General features: G+C 36.8%; 1 protein-coding gene across 42 annotated transcripts in view; it reads left to right on the top strand.

Annotated features, from left to right (window-relative positions):
• PTPRD (protein tyrosine phosphatase receptor type D) overlaps positions 1 to 27,230 on the top strand; it is a 1,336,531-nt gene that overhangs the window by 1,259,854 nt on the left and 49,447 nt on the right. For all 42 annotated transcript variants that reach the window (XM_087886215.1, XM_087886206.1, XM_034410407.3 and 39 more), the window contains 2 exons: positions 6,480 to 6,603; positions 23,568 to 23,743. In XM_087886215.1, the coding sequence (XP_087742341.1) occupies positions 6,480 to 6,603; positions 23,568 to 23,743 (300 nt within the window). The remainder of the gene's footprint in view (positions 1 to 6,479; positions 6,604 to 23,567; positions 23,744 to 27,230) is intronic.

Below are 27,230 nucleotides of genomic sequence, written 5' to 3'. Positions count from 1 at the left end.
TTATAGTGTTAAAGTTTCATTGGACCATTTAAATTCAAGAAAAGGTGCTGGCAGGGAAAAAACAAAAAAATAATTTTTAAAAAAGATATAGAGAAGAGAATAAGATATTTCCTCATATTGTTTTTAATTTAAATTGCTTTTGTGTGATAGACAGACAGTCAGAGATACAAAGAATAAGCCAGGTGGATACAGTTTTATTTTTAATTATCATTTCAGGATAGAAAGCCACCTCTTAACTCTTAGTAGACTTGTTTATAGCAGGGCTTTAATGAGGTAGAGTTGGACATCATATCTCAGCTAAATCGATCTTCATAAAGATCAATTTAGGCCAACATTTTGGCACCAATAGCTTAAGGATAACTGTAATAATATTGTTTTCTTTTGTACATAAGCTTCTCCAGATTGCTGTCCTGGTCAATTAAAGTTGCCTGGTTAACTAATGGATTGGTTTTGTTTTTGGCTTGTGATGTGAAAGGCCATGTCTAAATAGTTAAACATCAATAACATGACCAATTGTTTGTTTGTGTACCCTTGGCCTTTCGACCTTAGATATACAATTGCTGTTTCTGTGGTCACTTCAACCATTCAAACATATACAAAATAACAGAGACATCAGCTATCTTTTCACTGAATACAACACTGTGATTAGCATGAAAATAAATACCCCCCCCAAAAAATATGTGAAAATTATGGGATAGAATGATTTGAATCTCATAATTACTGGTAATTTCTCTCCATGCCACTACAGTGTTTTAACAATGCTGAAGAATTTTTGTAATAATCTGGAAACCAAATTAGTTGCATTTACCCCGCAGTACCCCTAGCCAAAATCTTTCTAGAATACTTATTCAGAATTAATTCCCATTCGGCAAAGGCGTTCTCTGTGTTAATTAAAAACTTCCTATTTGTCACGTGGTCCTTTGTAGTGCTTTCTGTTCAACACAGCACTAATCAGTTCTTGTTTTTGAAGATGGAGATAATTAATACTTGTCATTGCATTTTTGCGTAATAAAGGGAAAGACTCCCTTGAGTCAGCCTTGACTCCTGAAGACTACATTCATGTAATTTTTTGCAACCCAAATTGGCTTGCTATAGCCTTCTATTGAGTAATAACTGTTTAAAATGACAAGACAAGATTAAAAAAGCAGCCAGTTTGGTCTTGTGGTTAAGGCACAGTGCTAGAAACCAGGAGATTGTGAGTTCTAGTTCCATTTTAGGCATGAAAGATTTTAGGTGGAGGAAGGAAAATAAGCATGTTCACTGTCTTGAGTTCATGTTCTACAGGGCAAGAGCTGTGAAAGACAAAGGACATGTCTTGGGTCCCACTAGATGTCTTTGTTTCAGTTGCAATGCCTAGAACATCCCCCCAAGTCGGATCTGAATATTTTGAGGTTACAATACTTTGAATATATCAACTTCTAGATTTCCTGTGAGATTTTTTTTATGGGATAGGTGAATGGTAATTGGCTTTGCTTCAAACCAGCATTCATCCTACATTTGGTGCAGATAGAAAACATAAATTTATTTCCATCAGACTTTGCTATTCTTCCCTTAAGTATTTATTTTATTCAGACAAAGAATGCCTGAGTAAGCTACTCCATTTAAATTTTGCAGATATACAAAATGCATCATTTTGAGTGTTCTTGAATGGAGCATTTATGTCTTTCAGAGGGCATTTTGTTCCAAATTAGCTTGTTATTTTAATTTCTTCACATTTTGGAGATTTGGAAAGTAGATTTGCCAATAAAACAGCAGGGACAAATTCCATGCCAACTGACATTGGCTGAAGCCAAATAGCAAGAGGAGGTGAGTTGTAAGAGAGAGTGCCTTTTAAGCATGTATTCAGTGAGATTCATTTGAGATTCACTTGTACATAAAGAAATATTGTTTGCCTGGAAGATAAGTTTCCTTTGCTGTTTTCAATGAGGTTTTAAAATGTTTGAGTTCTAATTTAATTCTGCCACTCCTGTGCATGTCATTGTCTATGCCTAGGTCTGTGCCACCCTTTTTTTATTAAGCACTTTGCAAAATGTAAAAATATATACCGCATGTGCATTCCAGATAACATTGTTAAGCTGTCGAGCTTTGCAAAACGGTGTTGTTTTGTTTATAACTTGAGCTTCAGGCCAACTGTAAATGCAAAAAGTCGGTGGTTTATATAGGCACTAGCATAAAAACTGTGTTTTACTCTTCCTTCCATTATTATGTATTTTTCTAAATTAAACTTTTAAAAACCATTTTCTTGGCTATGTTTGCATTTTAAGGAAGCGAAAGGGAGGAACAAAGAGCTTGCTACAACTTACTATTCTTCATTATGACAGAAAACTTAGAAACCTAAAATGGGAAGAGACCATTGAGAATAACTTCTTGCTCAGTACAGGAATCCAAATTAAATAACTCCCAACAGATGGCTGTCTAGCCTCCATTAAGTGTATCCAGCAGAGAAGAGCCTATCACTTCTCTGTGTAATTGATTCCATTGTCAAAGTACTCTTATTATTAGGAAGTTTTCCTGACTTTCAATCACAATCTGCCTTCTTGTATCTTGCATCCATTATTTTGTTTCCTGCATCTACAATGATGTATTCCAGATCTTGAAGTTATATTTTTCACCATTCTGACATTGTCAGTGGCAATCAAGATCTTCCTTTTTCATAAGAAGTATAAGTAAGTTAGTCATCTTCCTTTGCATTTGATTATTTTTTTCCTAAGTGGAAAAGTTTGCTTTTTAGCTCTTTAATTTGATTTCATTATTTTGAGTTCACTTCTCTTGTTTATCAACATCATTTTGAATTTTATTTCTGACTTTTATAGATTATCATCTATTTCATTCAGTTTTGCATCAGCTGCAGATTTGATGATCATTTTCACCACCTCTTCATCCAAGTAATTAATAAAAATATTGAAGAGGACAGGGCCTTAGGGCATCTCACTTGAGACCTCATGGTTTATCAGGGATTTTTTAACAGTACAATTTGTGAATCCACTTCATTCATACCCCAGTACATACTTACTGGAATTATAAGAGGCTTACAGAATTTTTCACAATCTCCTCAGAGGTTACCCAAACAAGAATGAGACGATTAGTCTGATAAGATTCCTGAACAAACCATGCTGATTTCTGGCAATTGCATTTTTTAAAAAAGATATTCACAAATTAATTGTTTTAGAACTATTGTAGAATCTTTTGATATATTGATATCTGTAACACAGGTAGTCCTCGACTTACGACCACAATTGAGCCCAAAATTTCTGTTGTTAAGTGATACATTTGCTAAGTGAGTTTTGACCCATTTTACGAACTTTCTTGCCTCAGTTGTTAAGTGAATCACTGCAATTGATAAGTTAGTAACCCTGTTGTTAATCGAACCTGTCTTGCCCATTGACTTTGCTTGTCCGAAGGTTGTAAAAGGGGGTCACATGACCTTGGGACACAGCAACAGTCATAACTATGAACCAGTTGCCAAGCCACTGAATTTTGATCACGTGATCATGGGAATGCTGCAAAGGTCATAACTCTGATAAACAGTCATAACGGTTATTTTTCAGTGCTGTTGTAACTTTGTACAGTCACTTAATGAACTGTTGATTGAACTACCTATTCTCCTCCTAATTTCTTATTAGAATTGTTTTACTTCTGCTTATAGCATGTTATTTTAGCATATGAGCTTTTCCAAAAGTAGAAACTTAACTTTTTCAAATTTTATTCGATCAGAATATTGCTCCTGAAATATTTTGAGTATATATATATATATATATATATATATATATATATATATATATATATATATATATATATTTCCATTTTTGGTTTTGATTAAAGCAGCCCTTTCAGTTCGGTGTGCATATCTGTAGATATGTAGTTAAATATTCATTTTCCCTTTTATATGCTTTAAGGTCCTGACATTTTATTTTACATGATAAAAATTAATAAGATTCTATTATATAATATGTACTTACTGAAATCACTTACTGTAGCATTTTGTGGACAGATAAAACCATTTAAAATTAGATGTCAAATCATATGTTAATTTATGATCTATAGTATGAATTATCATTTTGTTGTTTGTATGTACTCTGAGGGCTTATGCACCAGACACAAATTCCTTGTGTGTCCATTCACATTTGGTCAATAAAGAATATTCTGTATTCTAAAAAAACTAGAAACAGATAGCAGAGGGCATAGTGCTACTATTTTTCATCCTTAAAGTTAAGCCAAGTTTAAATAAATACTTGCTTCTACTATTATGAGGGATATCTAGTTGTAACTAAGGTTTAAAATGCTAATGCAATGTGTTTTATAAGTTCATTAGTTCTATATTGTGTATATGTATATATGTATATGAGCAAGTGTTTCCTTATTCTTGGCATTATTGAGGCTATCTCCTTGTATGCTTTTGGATTTTTCTTAACTCCTATAAAACTTATTTATGTTCCCTGAAGAGCTTTAAATAATATAAATGAAAACAGGAGTGATTTAATGACATCAATATTAAGGTTTCTTTCAAAGATACTGTGCCAATATATTTTATTGGAATTAGGAAAATGCTGGATTTTATCCTTAATCAGTGATATAATGCTATTAGATTTTAAATGCAGTCTATCTCCATTATAATAGGGAGGTAAATTCATTATAATACTAAAGGCAGAGAAAAAGTGTATAGTATATCTCAGACTAGAAAGGTGAGTTTTTATTTACAATAACTGTGTTAGTCAAAATGAGGAAGTGTTGGATGAAAGACCAGTCCAAGAAAATGGGCTTCAGTATTCTCCAATTTCAACATTAAAATCTTTTGTTATATAGGAAAAGTAAGTTTTTATTGTTAGGTAGTAAAATTTAAGAGAATAAGAACTACAGGTATTTTAGCTCTTTCTTCTCACTAAATTAAAACAGCAATATTTTAAGACATTTGTTTGTAATACTGGTCCCATGTATGTGGTCATGTCAAGAACATGGCCATAGCACTGATTTAGTCTGTACTGAAGTTCTTCTGTTATTGTTTGTACCAATCCCTCAGATATCACCCTCTAATATCAGATTTTTCCTGGGCATGGATAAGATTAATTATGAAGCCTATATAACACTTCTGTTCCTTAGCAGGCATATTTTTGTCCATGTGTTCACAAAAATTATCGTCGTCTGACTATATTGATGTAATCTAATCAAATATAATCAGCAACTTACTGTTTTAGCTTTTATTGTCTATAATAAGCAAATATCTTTGATTTTCCTTTTGGATGATTAACATTGTAATTCTTGTTTACTTGAATTAATTGACAATTATCTTCCAGTAAGTGTATTTAGGATTTTCATAAATATTCTCTGTTTACTAAAAACAGCATGCAAATTACTATTACCTCTTTTGTTCCATTAGATTGAAAATCTATTAAGTGGGAAGGGTAGAGATAAATCACTGAAACCCTTCCCCAGAAAAATAGTAGTTTTTTTATTTTGAATGAGAAATCTTTTTTTTACAGGGAAGGGAAGAAGAGAGATGAGAACCATCCTTTATTATGATGAAATTCTTATAGATCTTGCATTGTGATAGAATGTTCCCAAGCATTAAAATAAAGAATAAATGGAATGTTATGAATTTTGTTGGACTCAGAGATAATTATACTATGCAGGAGTCCCCATAACTGGGCCGTGGACTGGCATCAGTCCATGGACCACCAAGAAATGGGCTTCACAAATGAGTGAAGCCCTATCTGTGTACGCGTGAGATCCAGGAAACACATGGAAATCCCCTTCTCCCCCGGAACCAGTCCCGGGCACCCAAAAGGTGGGGTGGGGGCACTGGATTATATATTAGATGGAGACAAAGTGAACCAATGCAGCAGTAGGTTGGGTTGGGTTGGGTTGGGTTGGGTTGGGTTGGGTTGGATTAGATTAGATTAGATCAGATCAGATCAGATCAGATTAGATTAGATTAACACAGTGCATTTTTTTATACATATCAAGGTTCTTTTTAATGTTCTTATATTAACCCAGTGGGAAACATATCATCCAGATTTACTTGCCTGAGCAAATGGGTTCCAGAGGTCTCTTATGCTAGCTGTTTTACATAAGCATTACTTTTCTTAAACTGGAATCTACTGTTTTGAATGGAATGACTTCAGCATTGACAAAACCTTCCCAAACAGCATCTCTTCTATAGCAGCATTTCCGGTGGCCTAAACATCTGTTCTCTGCATATCTTATTTTTCTCATTTCTCCTTTATAACACACACATAGCTCCAAATTTTTAAAATAAATCAAGCATCTCTTATGCTGTTTGTCTTGTTTCTTCTGAAATCAGTTGAAGTCTGTGCAAGACTAGTGACTAAATGTGAATGTCAGTAAGTATCAGTATGACAAATTATCATGGAATTAGATACATATGCTGTTTTAATCTATATAATACAAGGAAATCTGTTATGAAACATTATTTAAAAAATACGTTAATAACATGTCCTTTTTCCCCATTTCTTTGTTTCCAGTCAATTGACCCAGGTCAGCAATTTACATGGGAACATTCTAACCTGGAAGTGAATAAACCAAAGAACAGATATGCAAACGTCATTGCTTATGATCATTCTCGAGTTCTTCTATCAGCAATAGAAGGTAAGACTTTTTTTAGAAAATTACAGTAGAAACAAAAATAAGTGATAAAATAACATACAAAAAGCCCCAATCATAAAATAAAAAAGAAAAAGAAATCTGGGATATAAATTAGGGCAACACAAAGCTGCGCTGTTCTATCTCACATGTCATTTCAGTTTGAACCATCACAGTAATCCAAATTTGAGACAGCACTTCAACTCCTATCAAGGCAATATGCATTGAAGGGATCTGTTTGGATTCAGCTAGCTGCTGTTATGTAATAGAATTTGCTCTATGCATGAACAGTACATGTCCAGAAACCTGGGTCACAATTCCTCCTGGGATCAGGGGATTTGTGCAATCATCTTCAGAGCCCTGTGGAGAAATTTGTTGCTTGGATTCATTCTCAGTTTGAACCTATACATGAGGCAGGTCTTTGTGAGATACCTGGGGAGGGCTCTTGCCCAATGATTTGAGAACAGTTTGATCCTGTTGGCCCTGATGGAGAGGGTCCTTGATGCTATCAGTGCTACCTCCTGCCAGTTAGATCCTTGTCCTTCCTGGGAGGTAAAAGCCTCCAGGATGGTGACTAGCCGGTGGATTCAAATAGTTTTGAATATATCACTTTAGGTGATATATTTCTGGAACCTTTTAAGGAGGCCCTGGTTTGTCTCCTGCTTAAACACACCATCGCTTCATTGCTTGGACAACTTCCATCCAGTTTCCAATCTTCCATTTTTAGGGAAGGTTGTGGAAAATGTGGTGGTCTGGCAGCTTCAGAAGGTCTTGGATGAAACATCTGGATTCTTCAGTCAGGATTCAGGCATGGTTATGGGACAGAAACAGCATTGGTCGCACTTGTTGATGACCTCTGGCAAGAGTGGGATAGGAATAGTACAACCATTCTTGTTCTCCTTGATCTCTCAGCAGCCCAAAGGCTGCATTGACCATGGTATATTTTGGGCAAGGTACGGGGGCTGGGGATGGGTGGCACAGTTCTGCACTGGTTCAGCTCCTTTACCCAAGATCAGCACCCAATCAATGTTAATAGGGAATGAGAGGTCCTGCCCTCAGCCTCTATCTTGCGGTGTGTTACAGGACTCAATACTCTCTCTACTCCTCTTTAATATCTACATGAAGCTGTTGGGTAAGATCATCTGTCACCATGGGTTGAGGTACTCAGCTATATCTATCAGCTCTATCTCTCCATCCCTGGTGATGCATGTGATGCTGGGGCTGCCTTCTGATGGTACCTGGAGACTGTTGGGGGCTGAATGGGGGACAACAATTTCAATGGAACCTGGCAAGACCAAATGGCTTTGGTGCATGGAGCTCCAAGATCTAGGACTTCAACATCTTTAGATGTTAGGGTAGATAGGGTTGCATTATCCCAGACAGACCCAGTCCGCAACTTGGGGGTTCTCCTGGGCTCATGACTCCTGCTCAAAGAGCAGTCATGGTTAGGAAAACCTTTGCACATTTTCAGTTTATGCAGCAATTGCTGCCTTTCCTAGATCAGCAGTTCCTGCGCTCAGTTACTCTAGTCATCTCATGTTTGGACTATTGCAATGCGCTCTACATGAGAATATCCTTGAAGAGCATTTGGAAGCTACAGCTGATGCAGAATGATAGAGCATGGGCAGTTTTTAGCACTCCTAGAATGAGCCATGTTACACCTCTGCTTTGCAAGCTTTATTTGTTGCCAGTCTGCTTCCAGGTGCAATTCAAGGTTTTGGTCATCACTTTTAAAGCCCTGCATGGCATGGATTCAGACCACTTGAGGAACAATCTCACTCCAATGGGACTGTTCCGTATCTCCTGCTCCGGCAGAGGGAACATACTGCGGATCCCATCAGCCAAGGAATTTCAGCTGGTGGGCTCCACCTGTCATTTCAAAAGAGCCTTAAAACCTGGCTCTGCCAGATGGCTTAGACACCCATCTAGGAGAGTTTCATACTGGAGTGATTGATCAATTAAAACCTAATCCCACCTCCCCATCCCCTGTATATCAGGCTCCCGCCTTTCCAATCTGGTTTTAATGGTTTACAATTGTGAATGATTATATCTGCTGTGTGCCATGATTTTAATGTCTTCTATAATGTTTTATGCTGTAAGCCACGCAGAGTCATTGGGTACCAGATAGGTGGCAAATAAATTTTCTAAACAAATAAAATAAAACTCCTTTTAACATCTGAGTCAGAACAAGGTAAATATCCTGATTTAGGGCTACAAAGAGTAGCGTTGCATAGTGGCTTTTTACTGCAAAATAAGGTTTCTTTATCATCAAAGCACTTTTTCAAAGCACTTTAAATTGAAAATTTCTGTCCAAAATAAATCTTTTTTGGAGGAAGGCAATCTATTAAGGAAATGTACCTAATAACAATCATCTTAGTTAATAATCCTTGTTATTATAATGTATTTTAATCCTTTTTGTACACTTTGAGACACTTTGACAGATAGATTTAGAAAACACATAAATAAATAGTGGTAATGAAATATGATTATATTTATCCTTTATTGTAGCATTCCTCAAAAATGTTTGTTTTCAACGAGAGCCATACTTTTAAAGAGAAGTGGTACAGAGAAAAGTGTTGTGGATGGGTGGATGGGTGGATGGATGGATGGATGGATAGATAGATGATAGATAGATAGATGGATAGATAGATAGATAGATAGATAGATAGATAGATAGATAGATAGATAGATAGATAGATAGATATAATTACACTGTATATATCAGCGGTGGGATTCAAATTTTTTTACTACCGTCTCTGTGGGTGTGGCTTGGTGGCTTGGCTTGGCTTGGCTTGGCTTGGCTTGACTTGGTGGGCGTGGCTTGGTGGGCGAGGCAGGGGAAGATACTGTAAAATCTCCATTCCCTCCCCACTCCAGGGGAAGGTTACTGCAAAATCCCCATTTCCTCCTATATAGATGTATACTTTTTTTCCCCAATGCTGTTAGTGGTTTTAATAAATGAGATTTTTAAAAAGCTATGAAAAGACTGAATATAACTCATTTGCACAGTTGCATCTTGTTGGATCCTTTAACAAAATATAGTTAGCCATATCAGGTTTTTAAGTAGAAATTAAGTATGATGTTTAATAAAAGCATTTTATTGTCCCAATTCTTATATTGAACAAGTTGATGGTTTTTTAAAAAAAAAGTTTATTGAGAATTGTAAAAAGAGTGGAAAGAGTAAGAACTAGAAATGTAAAAACTTTTTAGGGTGAATTTAGAGGTAGTATATATATATATAGTGTGTGTGTGTGTGTGTGTGTGTATTTGAATTCCAAGTGAAATTATTTACATATCTATTCCTAGTTTTTCCATTATTATATGATTCATTATTCATTATTATATTATTTATTACTCTAGGTTTTTCAGTTACTAGCAAGCGAAGAAAAAATATTTGTCATATACCAAACTATTTAATAGACATTGAAACTGGGTAATTTTTAAACAAAAATAGGGCTTTTTTTTTTAGTACAGTTGTTTATTTCCTAGTAAATCTCCTGAAAGAGGAATTAAGTTTCATTGTACACATTTTTTAAAAAAATCAAATAAGCAAACTTTAAGGTAGTATTTAATTTCTGTTTCTGATTATGGTGATGAATGGTAAGTATAAAAATTAAAATGTGCCTCATAAATTTGTTTATAAAGTACAACCTGCCAACCCAATTAACCAGATGATAGACTTAGGGATATCAACATTACATTCTTATACAGGAAATGATTCTTCAAACACCAGTGCATATTAAACTCTTGCCACAGATAAAGAATGATGGTTTGGCCATAAGAACAGATTTCATTCAAATCAACTGAATAGCACTTTCTGATATATGCTCATGTGAAATCATGCTGTAATAAAAAGAGCATTTTATCTTTTGTTACCTAAAACAAGCAGACATAAGACAAAACAGTGTTTGCATTTTTTGATGTAAGCAATTGTCAAGTTACTGTATGCTATACAGAGCCAAGCAAATGGTTTTCTTGAATGAAAATGGCTGATCACATGATCCCAGAATGCTGCACCTATCATAAATAGGTTCAGATCACCAAGTACCCAAATCATGATCACATGACTGCAGGGACACTGCACTATTTATAAGTGTGAGGATTGGTAATTAATCACTTTTTTCAGCACCATCCTAACTTTGAACAGTTTCTAAGCAAACAATCGTAAATGAAGGGTTATCTGTAATTATAGCTATAAGGCTCATTTAACTGATACTTTATCAGTGTCAGTTTTATTCCATATCGAACTCTCAAATCCAAATATTTCATTTGGATTAACTGGTGTTTTCCCTTATCAACTTTTGAATGTCCTGTCCTTGATAAGAGTATCTGCAGTAGCTATAAAAATATTGCAATAGAAGATTGTATCTCGGTTTAGGATTTTCAGGCACATAACTCAGTTTATTATGCTTCCTAAACTGCTTTTCATTTTTGTGGTTTAATAATATCAGTTGTTGATTTATCCAGTTTCCCCTCTATTCGCATCATACAAGTTTACATATAATCCCTTCAATCTGAAAACATGCCCAGTCACATCAGCGATTTCCCAAACTCATCCATAATCCTTCTGTTTATGTAAGTTTTTCCTCACAAAATCCACCTACTTGGAGGATGCCAGGCTAGGAAAGTTGATTTATATTGTTATATATATGTTATATATATATATGTTTTTCCTCTAGCCAGGTTTTCCCTACGTAACCAAGGTTTTTCTGCAGCCCTAGCTCAGTAGAATCACATCCACTCGATTCTGGGCTTTTTTCTTTTCTAACAGCTAGCAAGCTCTTCCTGCTAGGTGGGAGACCTATATAGATCCATTTCTAGCTCGTTTGCTTTCATCAGTAGGCCACACCCACACCCACATCTTATGTATCCCCCCTGTAAAGGTATAGTATCTATTTTCTTACTTCTTCGTAGGGTTTATGTGTGTTTTTCCTCTAGCCAGTAGGTGTGGCCTACTGATGAAAGCAAACGAGCTAGAAATGGATCTATATAGGTCTCCCACCTAGCAGGAAGAGCTTGCTAGCTGTTAGAAAAGAAAAAAGCCCAGAATCGAATTCTACTGAGCTGGGGCTGCAGAAAAACCTTGGTTACGTAGGGAAAACCTGGCTAGCAGGAATCCCAAAATAATTTATCATCTTCTCATTTTGTTATTAAGTATTGGTCAGTTACAATTATGGTCCACTTTGAGGGTTGAAAAAGCACTAAATTTAAGTTTGTTCGTACTTCAGTTATTTTTAAAATATTCAGGGCTCTAATTAACTAAGTATTGGTTAGCTAGTTTTTCATTTTACTTTTAAAGTTGCTACACTTGACTTGCTTCTTGCATGGACCTTATCCTGGAAATCTATGTGGTTTGACAATAATTGGTGACTCTTAATCACTCAATCCCACTATCAGTTGTATTAAATTGGAAACCAGATTTTGTTTAATATTATGCCTAACCTAATCATAATGACATGCTGAACAGCTTATCATACACCATCCCAAATTAGTTTGCTCCAGATGTAGTGGACTATAGTTGACTATAGCTTTGAGAATCTGTCTTGTTTAAGATTATCCAATGAGACCTGATTGAATAAGTGCTGGATGTCAAACATTCTTGTTTCAAATTCAGAACTTGCATCACTGGAGGCATCACTATATTACATCCCTTCAGATCAATCTGGTGAGGCATCTAAAATAACTTTTAAAGTTTGCCAGTGAAATTATTCCCATGAGCCATGGTGGAAAGGCAATTTCACCTTCTTTGTGACACCTTCATATATACACTACACTTGTCCCAAGGATCTACCAAACTTCTGACACATATATTGAAGTAATTGCAGAAAGAGAGTGTGTTCTTCTTGTACCATTGATGGAAGCAAAATTCTTATTAGGCTCCATCCTGAGTTTCCCTGACATATTCTCATTGATACCGTCATTTTGAGATCAATCCGTTTTAGACTCTTTAATTCAATGTCTTGAAAAATAGTTAAATATATTCCATTTTTATTTTTGGATTGTTTTTGGGTGGCCCTTTGTAAGAGTTTTATGTTAAAACTATAAAAGCTCCTTTATATTTTTAAAAATACTATATTTTTTACAAGAACTGGATATAATACTGTCTTTAAAGCCTGGGTTATAACACCATGAATATGTTTTCCAAGCATTAAGATTTTATTGCTAACTTCCAAAGAAACAGTAAACATTCCAAAGATGAAAATATATGTGCTATCTAGTATTACATTCATTTCACAGCTGCATTTGTTTTGGTGTAACCATAGAAACGACTAGTTTGATAGAGAAATTTTAAAGAGGAATTTTTCCAATGTGTTTAGCCTAGAATGCATATTTAATTTTATCCTTTTAATGGTAGATTTAGGTCTTTTTTAAAAAAACCTATTTTTCATTAAATATTTCATTAGAACACAGCAGGAATTAACATGAAATAGTGTTGGCTCTAAAAGCTAATTCTGTACCAGCATCAGAATACCAGTATGAGATATGGATAATATAATGTTCTCTGCCTAGCTGAAAATTCATTATCATTCTTGTACTTACCAAGTCAAAAAGAAGCGCATGTTTAGTGATGCTTATTTCTATCAAAATCAGTACAGAATTATAGCTTCTGCACACATCATTATACCGCTCACAAATTATTACAAGAATAAAATGAGTTAATGCCATATATATTCTCCCATGCCCATTTTAAAGAAAGGATTAAGTATAGATGTCATCAATTTAACAAAATTCCTTTATTTATGTATCTTTTCTTTTTGTCATGCTCCATGATTTTTTATATTCAACTTTGCTTTATACATTCTGTGGCTTCTTGTATAAGCCATTTTGAAATTCCATAACCATTTATTCAGGGGTGGGTTCTAAATTTTTTTACTACCGGGTCTATGGGCATGGCTTATTTGGTGGGCGTGGCTTGGTGGTCATGTGACTGGGTGGGCGTAGCTGGGTGGTCATATGACGGGTAGGCGTGGCCAGCTTGACGTCACTCATCTCAAGGGTTATGGTTAGCGTGCCTGGCCTCTCCTCGCCTCAAAGGCCTCAACGAGATACAATTTCCCTGTCTATTTATTTACTACTACTGAACATCCAAAATATACTATTTAATCCTATGTACATATGCCATATGTGTACATACATATTACATAGTATAGTGTATAGGCACACAAAAAGATACATTATTTACTATATATACTGTATGTGTATGTACACATACACACACACACACACACACCTCTTCTAAAACTATACATATTCAACCTCACTTACTACATTTGGAAAAACACACCCAGAGTCCACTTTCTGCCACACATTTAATTATAACTTCTATACATTTAGATTACATACACCTTCAGATGTTCTTCCCTAACTTGCACATGACTGTTAGAGCCAGGAGAGATTATGGATTGAGTAAAATGTGGTGAAACTCACTTAACAATGCTCTTGCTTAGCAACCAAAATTTTGGGCTCAATTCTGGTCATAAATCAAGGACTATCTCCTTCCTCTGTATGGCAGCCTTGTCCTAGTAAACTCCTCTCCTTTCTGACAATTTTCATCTCTGTTAGAGGCACCAAAATAATCCAAGTGATGTAAGGTTTCCTGCTGGAGCAGGGTGTTGGACTAGATGGCCTCTAATGTCCCTTCCAGCCCTAGATTGCTGTCCTGTTTCAAAGCGTCTTCTGAAGCCACGTCTAGCGCCAGGGTTTGTGTTCCTTCCTTCCTTCCTCTTCTTTCTTTCTTTCTTTCTTTCTTTCTTTCTTTCTTTCTTTCTTTCTTTCTTTCTTTCTTTCTTGTCTCTTCCTTCCTCTTCCTTCCTTCCTCTTTCTTTTTCTTTCTTTCTTTTTGCTCTCTCTCCCTTCCTCTCCCTTCTTTCTTTCTCTCTCTCTTTTCTCTCCCTTCCTCTCTTTCTTTCTTTCTCTTTCTCTTTCTCTTTTTCTTTCTTTCTTTTTTCTCTCCCTTCCTCTTTCCTTCTTTCTCTTTCTCTTTCTTTCTTTGTCTCTTCCTTCTTCTTTCCTTTCTCTTTCTCTTTCTTTTTTCTCTTTCCCTTCATTTCCTTCTTTCTTTCTCTTTCTTTCTTTGTCTCTTTCTTTTTTTCTTGTCTCTCCCTTCTTCCTTTTTTTCTCTTTCTCTCATTTTCTGTCTCTCTCTCTCTCTCTTTCTTTCTTTCTTTCTTTCTTTCTTTCTTTCTTTCTTTCTTTTATTTAATTTTTATACCGCCCTTCTCCCGAAGGACTCAGGGTGGTGAACAGTCAGAATAGCATACATATAATGTGAAATAAAAATAATTTAAAATAATTAAACTGATTTGGCTCATCAATTAAGATCCTCAGCGTAGAATTTAGATAAACTGAAAATTTATGCCAGTCCGGCTTGGTGAAATAGAAAGGTCTTCAAGGCATGACAGAAAGTACGGAGATCTGGGATCATTCATATCCCTGGGGTTATCCTGTTCCATAGGGCAGGTGCCCCCACAGAGAAGGCTCTCCTCCTGGGAACCACCAGCCGACATTGCTTTACTGACGGCACCCTGAGGAGGCCCACTCTGTGGGAGCATACTGGTTGGTGGGAGGTTATTGGTTGCAGAAGGTTTTTTTTCACTTTCACTCTTTCTCTCCCTCCCTGCTTCAAAGTCTAGGAGAGTGAGACTGGGACGCCCGACAGAAAATGCCTGGTCATGGCAGCAGCAGCGGCACCCAAAACAGGAGACTGTGGCAGGCAGAGGCAGGGCAGGAGTCGAAACGGGAGCTTCAGTGCCCCGAAACTGAAACTCCGTTTTTCCTGTGCGGCTTTTGCTGCTGCAGGCATCGGCGGCGGCAAGGAGTCCTGGTACTCCCCGAAACTTTTCCTGCACGGCTTTTGCCACTGAAGGCATCGGCGGCAGCAGCAGGGAGTCCTGGAACTCCCTGGGACTTTTCCTGCGCGGCTTTTGCCACGGCAGGCATCAGTGGTGCGGGGGCAGCGGAGGGGTGTCCCAGAGCTCCCGGGAAGTTTTCCTTTGCGGCTTTTGCCACAGCAGGCATCAGCAGTGGTGGAGGGGCGTCCGGGAAATCCCGGGCAGTTTTCCCTCTCAGCCCTAGCAAAGCGGCTCCGTTTCCCCAAAGGGCCACCCACCCACCAGCTGACTGGGCCAGGCCTGAAGTGGTGCATCTCCCATCACGGGTTTGATGTCTGACCCGACCTCAGAAGGCAAAGGTGTGGTGGACCGCCGGGAAGGCCGCATGGAAGGCAGGCAAGCATGGCTGGGCCACGGGGAGTAGGCTGCTAGCTCTCTTCCCCACGGCTGGGCAGCCCCGGCATGCTTGCCTACCTTCCATGTAGCCTTCCCGGTGGTCCCCGTGGCCAGGCCCGCTTGCCCACCTGCCTCACCCACCACCGACTCCTTGTTTAGGCTGCTTACCTTCCGCGGCTGGTCCACAGTCCGGAAGGCAAGCTGACTGTAGTTTTCGGCAGCTCCCAGCCAGCCACAGCTGCTGGAAAGCAGCTGGCAAAAAAGTCTCCGAAAAGGCTTCTTTGCCAGCCGCTTTCTCTGCAGGCCACCAAAACATACTGGCAGAAAAAGCTGCTGCTGTTGCCATGTTCTTCGCGCATGTGCATCCCATTGGACTTGCAAGGCAATGGAATGCGCATGCATAAAGAACATGGCAGCGATGAACATGGCAGCCAGGGCAAGAGACCGGCAACTGGGGGAACCGGTTGAGGGGCGTGGCCAGCTGGCCACCATTACCGGTTCTGCGACCTAGGCCAAATTTCTGCCAATGGTTCGCACAAACCGGTCTGAACCGGTAGCAACCCACCACTTCATTTATTACTTAAATAGTTTGTTCTCACTATTGTTTTTTTCCCAATGAGTTTTATTCCATTTGTGTATGTGTGCTGACTATTAACTATACTAATCTGCTTACAAATATGGACCTTGTTACAGGCTAATCTCACCATGAAAAACATTTTATGTACATCTAATTTAATTTTCTGCAGCTGAAACTAAATGTGAACGCACCCCCCCCCATACTCTCATCATCAATAGTACGTTTTGCTCCCTTTTGTGAATTCATCTATTTTCTGAAGATAATTATTTACAAGTGCTATGAAGCTTAATCCTATTAGTTTTAACTCTCTTTTAAAAATTCCCTTAAGTGGCACATTTCTTAGGAAAACATCCCTAAAACAAAGGTTTATGGTTTAATTTGTCTTAAATATGAAGATTGTGCAATACTTAGCCTTTGTCAAGACTTAAAACAATTCCATGATGCAATTTCATTCTGCAAATAAAGTGTGAAGTCTAATTAAAGCTATTTGACAACTTTGTCCACTGAATAAAATAAATGGAATACTGAATACTCTTTTACTTACATTTGTACAGATAAAACATTCGACCTCTTTTGTGTTAAGTATTATACAAGAAGAATGTCGGGTTGTAAAAGCAGTAACAATGAAAGTTCACTAGTATCTGATCGGCATGGGAGTTTTAACCTGCTCTGTCTATGACCTAGGCCAGTTCATCCCTCCTTAGACAACTTACTGGCCCTTGTCTCTGGGGATCACAATATTGATGTCAAACATAATGCAGACATAGTCCATTGAAGCCCAGAACTCCTGAATTTAAGTGACCTGCCAGCCTTAGCCCCCAGAGTAGCTGGATTACAGGCTTATGCCATGGCACCCGTTTTATCTAATCCATGCTGTTTTTTGCACTGTTCCTCGTGTTCCACAAAGTGTGCATGAAGGGAGAACCCGCGCCTTGCTGGAGTTCATCCGCGGCCACCCAGGCGTGCACGCCCTCGGCACCGAGCCCCACTTCTTTAACTGGCACTACGAGTGGGGCCTGGAGTGGTACAGGTGAGGCGGCTCAGCGGAGCTTGGGAAGTGGCCACCACGGGGACCGGGCAGGCAGAGAGCCGCCCAGCAGCCCCTTCCTGTCGTGCCGGGCTGCCCATCTGCGGCGCTCTGCTGTCCATCGGGGCCGGAGCGACAGGACCTCACCCAAATCTTTGTGTGTTTTCTCAAAACATTAAACAAAGTTGGAAAACATGATACAGAATAATACAGTTGGAAAGGGGCCTTCTAGTCCAACCCGCTACTCAAGCATGAGACCCTATATCACTTCAGACAAATTAGTATACATAGATGAAGAATGATGTTTTTGAGGTAACCTTGGTTTCTGGTGGTATGTGGATAAGTTAATAATTTTGTTGACACTGATTTTGAAAGTGGGTTGCCATTGCTTTCTTCCTGAGACATCATCTCTTTATGTGGCCCACCATGGATAAAAAAATTGCTGGGACACTATATTCTAATTAATATTTTGCTTTCATTCCACCATGAAGAGCAAAATAAGATGGATCTTAGAAGTGATATTCTCTTTTATTACTGGATGTTTATTGGTTAAACCAATTCACAGCCAGATTTCAGACATTTCATAAGATTGATTTCTCATATGATATGAGAAACTCAAAAGTTATGTACAGCCTCTACTAGATTCTCACAATCCTTAACTCAAGAAAAACTTTTACCCATTAAACTTTTTTCAATTGCATTCTTATAAAAATAACAACAAAGAACCCTGGAAATTAAAATGATGGATATCTGATTACTATATCCAAGTTACTGTTATGCTTGTGATAAAAAGTACCTCACACACATGGCTTTCAGTATCCGCAAATTGGATTCCTAAATGTATGCAATATTTCCCAATAAAGAAGCAATCATATTTCATTTCATCTTTTTCTTCCTTGGTAAATTTATATACATAGTTGCCCATCAAACATATGTGATTCTGGGTAGAGTGCAGTTAAAAACACAAAAACGAAACAGCAAAATAACCGAACATATAACAATAAAAGTTCAGACATTCCGCATAAATTTAATAATCTACATTATACAAAAATTCTGTAACTGATTAAATCGCCCATTTCTCAATTCTACTTATTTTTTTTTTAATCTTATTGTTACTGGGCTAAATTATTTATTAAATATAATATAGATGTTTGGATTTTTTTTCTTTTTTCATTTTTTTTATTGTAACTAAAGAAAAGCATAATGAATTCAAAATATAAAAATTAATCACATTTGCATACCAGTAGGAATGGCTTCAAAAAATATTAGGAGCATCTTATATTAAGCATTGGCAGTATGCTCTTTGCTGAATGATGTTAATACATAAGTTCTCATGGCTAGATGCCAGCTTCTCATCAACTTGCTAATGCAGGGAAGGATTTTTGTTTTTCCATGTGTACAATGTTCAGTTTTATTTTGAAGTAAATGACGCACCGCAGAACAACACCAGACATTTGTAAATGTACTCATAAGTTATCTAGAAAAAATGTTTCTCTTATAAATGCCCAATACATATCTTCTAGTTGTAATGTACACTAGGTGTATATTTCTCTTGTTGACCTCATTCTTCTTCTCATCTGTTTTTGGAGAAATGTTTTGTCATTTTCGATAGATGGAAGGTTTGTGGCATTTTGCCCGGCTACTGTTATTTTCTGAATCATTAACTCATATTTCCACATTCAGGAAATTCCTGAAAAGCTTTTCTTCACTCCAAAAACTTCGTAAATCCCAAAATCATGGCTTTTGAAAGGCTTAGTGTATACTTTGTAACTAGGTTGCAGGAAATAAAATATAGTGATAGCAAAGATGTATTCTTATTCATCATTTAATGCAAATTCTCCAAAATTGATATTTCCCAAATAGACATGATTATCTATATCTGCACTTCTAATTTTTTTGTGATATAATTTGGCCTTTAACTATAAATTAATAAAATTAAATTATTTTTCAAAATTAACAATGCTATATTTCAAGATATTATCTTAATGAGTATTAATATTATACACATTACTTACTTTTTTATAATACCTATGCCACATTTGTCACATAATATAAATATATCATGCTAAGGAAAAGAAATATGCTAATATAACACCTATTAAATGTGTTTATTATAAGAATGATGCAAAAGAATTAACATGTCTTACATGGGTTTTCAAAATAGCAATAACAATAGCACTTATATACTGCTTCATAATGCCTTACAACTCTCTCTAAGTTTACAAATTGTATTGCCCCAACAATCTGGGTCCTCATTTTACTGACCTCAGAAGGATGGAAGACTGAGTCAACCTTGAGTCAGTGAAGAAAGAACCTCTGGCCGTTGACAGAATTAGCCTGTAATACTGCATTCTAACCACTGCGCCACCATGGCTCAATACTGTAAATAACATGCAGAAAATGCAATAAACTAAGACTTTTTAATTGTTTATTAATTCCATTAAAAAGTTTAAACTGCAGCATTATTGAAATATGTTATAGATTGATTACAATAAATCTATTTATTTATTTATATGAATATATTAAAATTTATATGGCTGCTCACTCAGTTTCAGTGACTCGAGGAACCTTGCAAACAATAAAAACCCAATATAAAATAAGTAAAAACAGTAATCCCCCACCCCCTGTTCAACCGCATTAAATATGAGCCCTAATGTACTTCAAGCAGGGGTGGGTTCTACCTGCCTTTACTACCAGTTCGCAACAGGGCCGCGTGCGTATGTGCAGAAGCTTCTGTGCATGCGATGAAGCATTTTGATGAAATCGGAGTCAGTGGGCGGAGCTTCCCGCCAGTTTTACTACCAGTTCTATAGAACAGCTGGGGACAACCCACCACTGGCCTACACTACTGCATACCCAAGAATTATAAGACCCTAATCATACATACAGAACCTTCAAATACCTTCCTTCAACATTTCTCCATTTCATATGTATTTATAATTTAAGAGTTTTTGTGCTGACACATACTTTTCAAAATATTTTGTCTTACGGATACATCAAATGATAGCTCTTACAAAATAAAATGGCAATCTTGTGCACACATATACACATATGCACACACTATATTTAAACTTAAACTGTAGCTGAGAATGAGTTGCTCATTCTTAAAAATAGGTAATGTTTTTATTTATTTATTTATTTTATTTTATTGGATTTCTATACTGCCCTACTCCCGAAGGACTCAGGGAGGTGAACAGCCACAGAATAAAACACATAGATACAAAATTTAAAACAGAATAAAAACGAATTAAATAATTTGGCTGAGACAAATTTAAAATACCCAATAATTTAAAAACAAATTAAAATTTACATTTAAATGGGGAGAAGGTTTAGGCCAGGCCAGCTTGATGAAATAAGAAAGTTTTGAGCGCGCGACGGAAGGTGCGCAGATCCAGGATCCTCCGTATCTCCGGGGGGAACTCGTTCCAGATCGTAGGTGCCCCCACAGAGAAGGCTCTCCCCCTAGGGGCTGCCAGTCGACATTGTTTGGCTGACGGCACCCAGAGGAGCCCCTCTCTATGGGAGCGTACTGGCCAGTGGGAGGCTATTGGTGGTAGCAGGTGGTCCCGTAGATCAATAGATGTTATTAAGTATCTAAGACAGTATTATAACAGCCTACTAAAATCAACATTTACATGGCTTCTCTAAGGTACTTAAGGTACATACAGATCAGTGGTGAAATCCATTTTTTTTTACTACCGGTTCTGTGGGCGTGGCTTGGTGGGCGTAGCGTGGCTTGGTGGGCGTGGCTTGGTGGGCATGGCAGGGGAAGGATACTGCAAAAACTCCATTCCCACCCCACTCCTGGGGGAAGGATATTGCAAAATCTCCATTCCCATCCCACTCTGGGGCCAGCCAGAGGTGGTATTTACTGGTTCTCCGAACTGCTCAAAATTTCTGCTATTGGTTCTCCAGAACTTGTCAGAACCTGCTGGATTTCACCCCTGATACAGATATGCTAGAAAAGAGGACTAGAATGAGAAATAATCTAAGATATTGGTAATTAGAATACAATTCCTTTCATTTATATTTAGTATTTATTATTGTTTTCTTTACCTTTTTTTTTCTTCACTTTTCACTCTAAAAACAGAAAGAATCTATGACCTACAGAAAGGTTATCATTTTTCCCTTAGCATTGAAAACTCCAAATTCTGGTTGCAATTTGTTTCTTCTTATATACTGTAGGTTTTTTAAAAATCCTTATCAATATTCAGTGGCACCAAGTATGATACCGCAGGTCAAAGCGAATTTCATAAATAATCTATACAATTTAAAAATTCTGTCCAAAGTCTGTTGAAATTTAATAGGATCAAAAGAGGTCAGCATTTTACTTCAAAGATACTTTAGTGGAAAATGAGAATTGGGGATATATGAAAAATCTTGTAATGAGATCATTCGGTTGGACTTTTAGATTTTTTTTTCCTTTCTGACTTTCAAGATTTTCTATTTACTTTGACGACATTATGAGCCAACATTGTCTAAATGTGGCTGTAATATATTTTTTTCTTAGTACAAAATACTGTAACATCACAGAAGATCAATGAAGAAAATTCAATGTTTTTTGGATTTTTTTTGGACTTTCTTCAACATTTTAATAATTAAATCCTATCATTAGGTTTGTAAGTGTCTGAGAAAAGTGACATATCTTCATTTCAGTTGCAATCTCAAATTAATTAATCTATTCAATATAAATTACAACAAACTCATTAAAATATGCAATTTATCTATCCTTAAAGGTTAGGGTAGTCCTTGAATTACAACAGTTCATTTAGTGACCATTCAAAGTTTCAACAGCAGTGAAAAAAGTGATTTATGACCATTTTTCACACTTATGATCATTGCAGCATCCCTATGGTCATGTGATTTACATTTGGATGCTTGACAGTTGGCTCATATTTATGACAGTTGCAGTGTCCCAGGGTCATGTGATCACCTTTACAACTTTCTGACAAGCAAAGAAAATAGGGAAACCAGATTAACTTAAACAATCATGTTACTTATTTAACAACTTCAGTGATTCACTTGACAAATGTGGCAAGAAAAGTCGTAAAATGGGGCAAAACTCACTTAACAAATTTATCACTTAACAACATAACTTTTGGGCTCTATAGTAGTCATAAATTGAGGGCTACCTATATATTAAAATCTTCCTGTTTTTCATTGGTATAACTCCCTATAAACATATAACTTTAATATATTGAATTCCTTGAGTTGACATGTATGTCATATGCCATGTATGTATTCATGCATGCAGCAGATATATAACATTTTTAGTAATTACTGATGTCTTTCTATGTAAGAAATGTAAAAACTATGAAATTACAGAGCAATTAGCCTAAAATTTATCCCTGATAAATGGTTGATTACTTTTATAAACGTCACATTTGGCCTTTGCATAACATTCATACACTTAAATTCCACAAAATAGTGCATGAAAAAAGGGGAAAAATCATTTTGATTTGGTTTATTATATTATATAAAATATACACAATATTAGAGTCAGTAAATTATTTATTTTTCTGTTACATTACAAAAAGTTGTCTTTTTGATAGCAACTTTTAGAAGTCACTAGAATCATACTTTTATGCAGGCCTGAAACTATAATATGTACCCCTGACATACAAGAAAAAGGCACTGGTTAGAAAGAGTATCATGTTTGAGCCAAAATAAGTTTCCCAATTTTTTTCTAGTTCTTTGAATCAAAATGTCTGTGGAGATGCTCAGTCATTTAGGTCATGGTTGTCGCAAAGATACTTTTTCCAGAAGGACTTTCGTTGTTTTTCCTTGAAGACATTTCTCTTCTCATCCAAGAAGCTTTTTCAGTTCTGACTTCAGAACCTCAGTTCTTCAGGCACCAAACTATGTATGCTTAGAAATGACATTGGGGAAGGTATGGAAGGGGGTTCTGGGGAAGTGATTATATAGCCCAAGGATTAAAACAAAGGTTAAAAAGAAATTCAAAATAACCTCAACTTAATTTTTTTGGGCAGAGATAAATTTGGACAGGTTGTCAAGATTTTATTATATACTCTGCAACAATATATTAGCATTTCCTAGTTCCTTGTTCTGGCATAAAAATAAAAAATACTATTCATAGTTGAATTAATAATGTCTTTTTTTTTCTTCCCTTTTTTTTTAGGAATCCCTGGCAGTGATTATATAAATGCTAACTATATAGATGGTTACAGAAAGCAGAATGCTTACATAGCAACCCAAGGAGCTCTTCCGGAAACCTTTGGAGATTTCTGGAGAATGATGTGGGAGCAAAGGAGTGCCACTGTTGTCATGATGACCAAATTAGAAGAAAGATCAAGGGTAAAGTTTCTTCTTTGTGGTTGATGTAATTCAGTAAGCTTTCTTTTATTTTTTAAAAAAAGTCTCTCACACAGCATGACTGACTAGGGAATTCTGGAACTTTAAGTCCACAAATATTAAAGATGCCAAGGACATCCCTGCTTTTTAAAGTCTTCCGATTGTAGTTCTGATTGGTTCAGCAATTTTCAAGTTGACAACACTATAAAATGTTCTAAATTTTATTTTCATTCAGCTTACAAACACCGTTCCCATTTTGTTTTGATGCATCAACTGTATCCTCCAGGCTGAAATGGAAACTTTGAAACACAGAGTACTGAATTTCATTGAGGTTTTGTGTAGGAGAGGAAAACAACATGAAGTATCTTTGAAGTCTTAGAGCTCTTTTGTCTGTGATAAATCAGTTCCTATAGAAAATGCAGTAACACTGATTTTTAACTACAATCTACATATTTTATTTATTTATTTCGCGTATGGCTGGTCACACACAATATTAAAACACTTCATTTTTACAAGTTAAAATAATTAAAACAATTTAAAAAAAAGCAATAAAAAAACCTAAGAGGAAAACAGAAATAACATTTCAGAGTTTAATGTCGAGTTTGGAGATCCAGTCAGTAGCTGTCGTTGTTACGCAGAGGAAGTCCCTAGAATCTCCTGGATACCTTCTGTTAGAGCATTCCCTGACTATATGTTGGATAGTCTGTCGGGGAGCCCCGTAATCACATTGTGCTGAAGATGTCTTTCCCCATTTATACAAGGAGTCAGCACACACCCCATGAGTCGTTCTAATTCTATTGTATTTCACCCATATTGTCGGGATAGATTAAATCCTGGAGGTATACTATTAGGATTAATTTGCTCAGAAATATCTTGGGGGGAATAGCTACTCCACGCTTCCATCCACTTTTGTGTGGTGTTCTGATGATCGGCCAGCAGCTTAAGCGCTGTCAAGAGTGGTGGGTTTCTTGACTTTAATCGGCATCTTAAGAGATCAGGAATGCAGCCATGAATGGGTAGAGAGGAATTTAACAGGATCTTGCTATACTCCCGAATGAGAGCTTCTTGTCGTCGTAAGTGCAGGGGAAGTATGTGACTAAGAACTGGTAGCCAGTAACTAGGTGTAGATTTTATGCACCCAGTAATTAGCCTCATCGTATGGTTAAGTTGAACATCAATAAGTCCTGTATGTGAGCTGTTTATCCATACAGGTGCGAAGTATTCCGCTGCAGAGTAGCAAAGCCCGAAGGCTGCACATCGAAGAGTTGGAACTGAAGCTCCCCAAGTTGTTCTGCATAGTTTTTGTAGAATGTTATTTCTGCTGTTAACCTTGGCAGCCATATTCTGAATATGTTTTTTAAAAGACAGAGTCCTGTCTAAGGTGACCCCCCAGGTATTTTGGTGTTGCCTCATATGAGAGCAGTTTGTTGTTTAGGTATACATTGAGTTCTCTTTTTGCCAATTTGTTGTTAAGGTGAAAACATGATGTAACTGTTTTATTTATGCTTGGGATTAACCTCCATTGGTGGAAGTATGTGCTCAAAGTTGTGAGGTCGGCTGTAAGTACGCCTTCTGTAGCTTTGATGTCCTTGTGGCTATATGCTAATGCCAGGTCATCAGCATAAGAGAATTTTGTTGATAGCGTGGGTGGTATATCGGAAATGTATAGATTAAATAGAGATGGAGCCAGCACGGAGCCCTGAGGGAGTCTGTTATTCATGTGTCTTTGCTTACTGATTTTGTCACCCATGATGACTTGAAAGGTCCTTGCTGAAAGCATGTTATTTATTAGGAGGCCCATAGTCCTACAGGGGACAACGTGGAGGAATTTGCTTAATAGGCCCTCCCTCCATACTGTATCGTATGCTGCTGTGAGATCCACAAATACAACATATGTTTTCAATTTATTCTGATAGCTGCTTTCAATATGGCTTGTAAGACTAAGGACCTGATCAACACAACTCTGATAAGATCTAAACCCAGCCTGTTCAACCAGTATTTGTTCGTTAATTTTCTCTCCAATTCTGTTAAGTATCAATCTTTCCAGTAGTTTATAACAGACACTTAACAGAGCAATGGGGCAATAGTTTTCTGGCTTATTGCTTTCTTTTCCGGGTTTTAATATGCCGATTACCTTGGTTCTTTTAAATTCTGGAGGGAGCTTACTGGAAGTTAGGATATCTGTATAAAATTTTGCCAGCCATTCTCTTATGCGAGTTCCAGAGTGGATGATAAATTCTGGCATTACTCCATCAAAACCAGGAGATTTTCCAGCTTTGACATTCTTCAGGGCAGTATCTATTTCAGCTGCTTGGAAGGGTCGAGCGTATTCCTGGTTAGGCAATCCCAGAGTTTTTAGATGCTTTAGTTCTCTTTTCACTAGTTTAGTATGTTTCTTATTATGGGGTATTCTAGTTAAGTTGACAATTTGAGTTGCTACTTGATCTGGAGTAACCTTTTGTTATTTACATTGAGCTGGTTGGTCTCCTCCCAGTTTTCTCAGTAGGCTCCATGCCTTCCTGCTTGACTGTTTAAAATCTAATCCAGACATAGTTTGCTCCCATTTCTGCCTACGCGCCAGGTCAAGATTACGAAGAAGTTCATCGGCTATCTCAGCATCATCATTCTCTAAAAGTTTTTGGTACAAACTGGTAGCCAGACATCCATGAGGATCTCCTGGCTTCACACACAATCCCACGGTCCATTTAAGTACCAAAAAAAAATAGCAGAAACAGCAGAAATAAGTCTACATATATTTTACTGTAGTAAATCTAGAGTTTTGCCCTACAGATCATTCATTTACTAGTACTACCAATTTCCAGCAAGGAAAACTATAGTTTTATTGAAACTGAAAGTATTCCTAACCTTATCACATTAGTGTTTTACCAATCATAAAGAGACATGCTGGGATACAGTATGAAAAGTGAATGGAGCTAGCTAGTTATTTATATCATAAATAACCACCCAGAGTCACCTTACAGGAGAGGTGGGTGGCATATAAAATTAATACATAATTTATTGGCCATCCAGAGTTGGCCTGTGGTAAGATGGGCGGCCAATAAATTTAATACACACATGCATACATAAAATCATAATCAGGGAATGGTTAATGCTTCTATCAAAAAAACTGTGTTAATAATGTGTTCTACGTTTTTATTCTTTGTGTCTTACTATATATTTTATGGGAATAATTCGGCAGCCTTTATAGACACATAATCATGATGTTGATTATGCACTATATACATGCATATCCAAACTGAATTCATATTGTAATTCTCAAATATCTATTAGTAACTTAGATTCCATTGTAGGATGTTTTTTTTTAGCAATCTCTGTTTTGTTTTGGTGCAAACAGGCTTTATTTGCTCCAGCATTGGATTTGCTTTCAGCTAGGCAAACATAATTTTGTTTCTTATTCTCAGTTCCAGGAATAAATATAACTTTTATACAGGGAAAAAAAGCTCCTATTCAATATAAGAACAAGCATAGC

Source organism: Pantherophis guttatus, chromosome 2 (assembly GCF_059756535.1).
Source record: "Pantherophis guttatus breed Tessera chromosome 2, ASM5975653v1, whole genome shotgun sequence".
Lineage (NCBI taxonomy): Eukaryota > Metazoa > Chordata > Lepidosauria > Squamata > Colubridae > Pantherophis > Pantherophis guttatus.
This window is presented reverse-complemented; position numbering and strand designations above follow the sequence as displayed.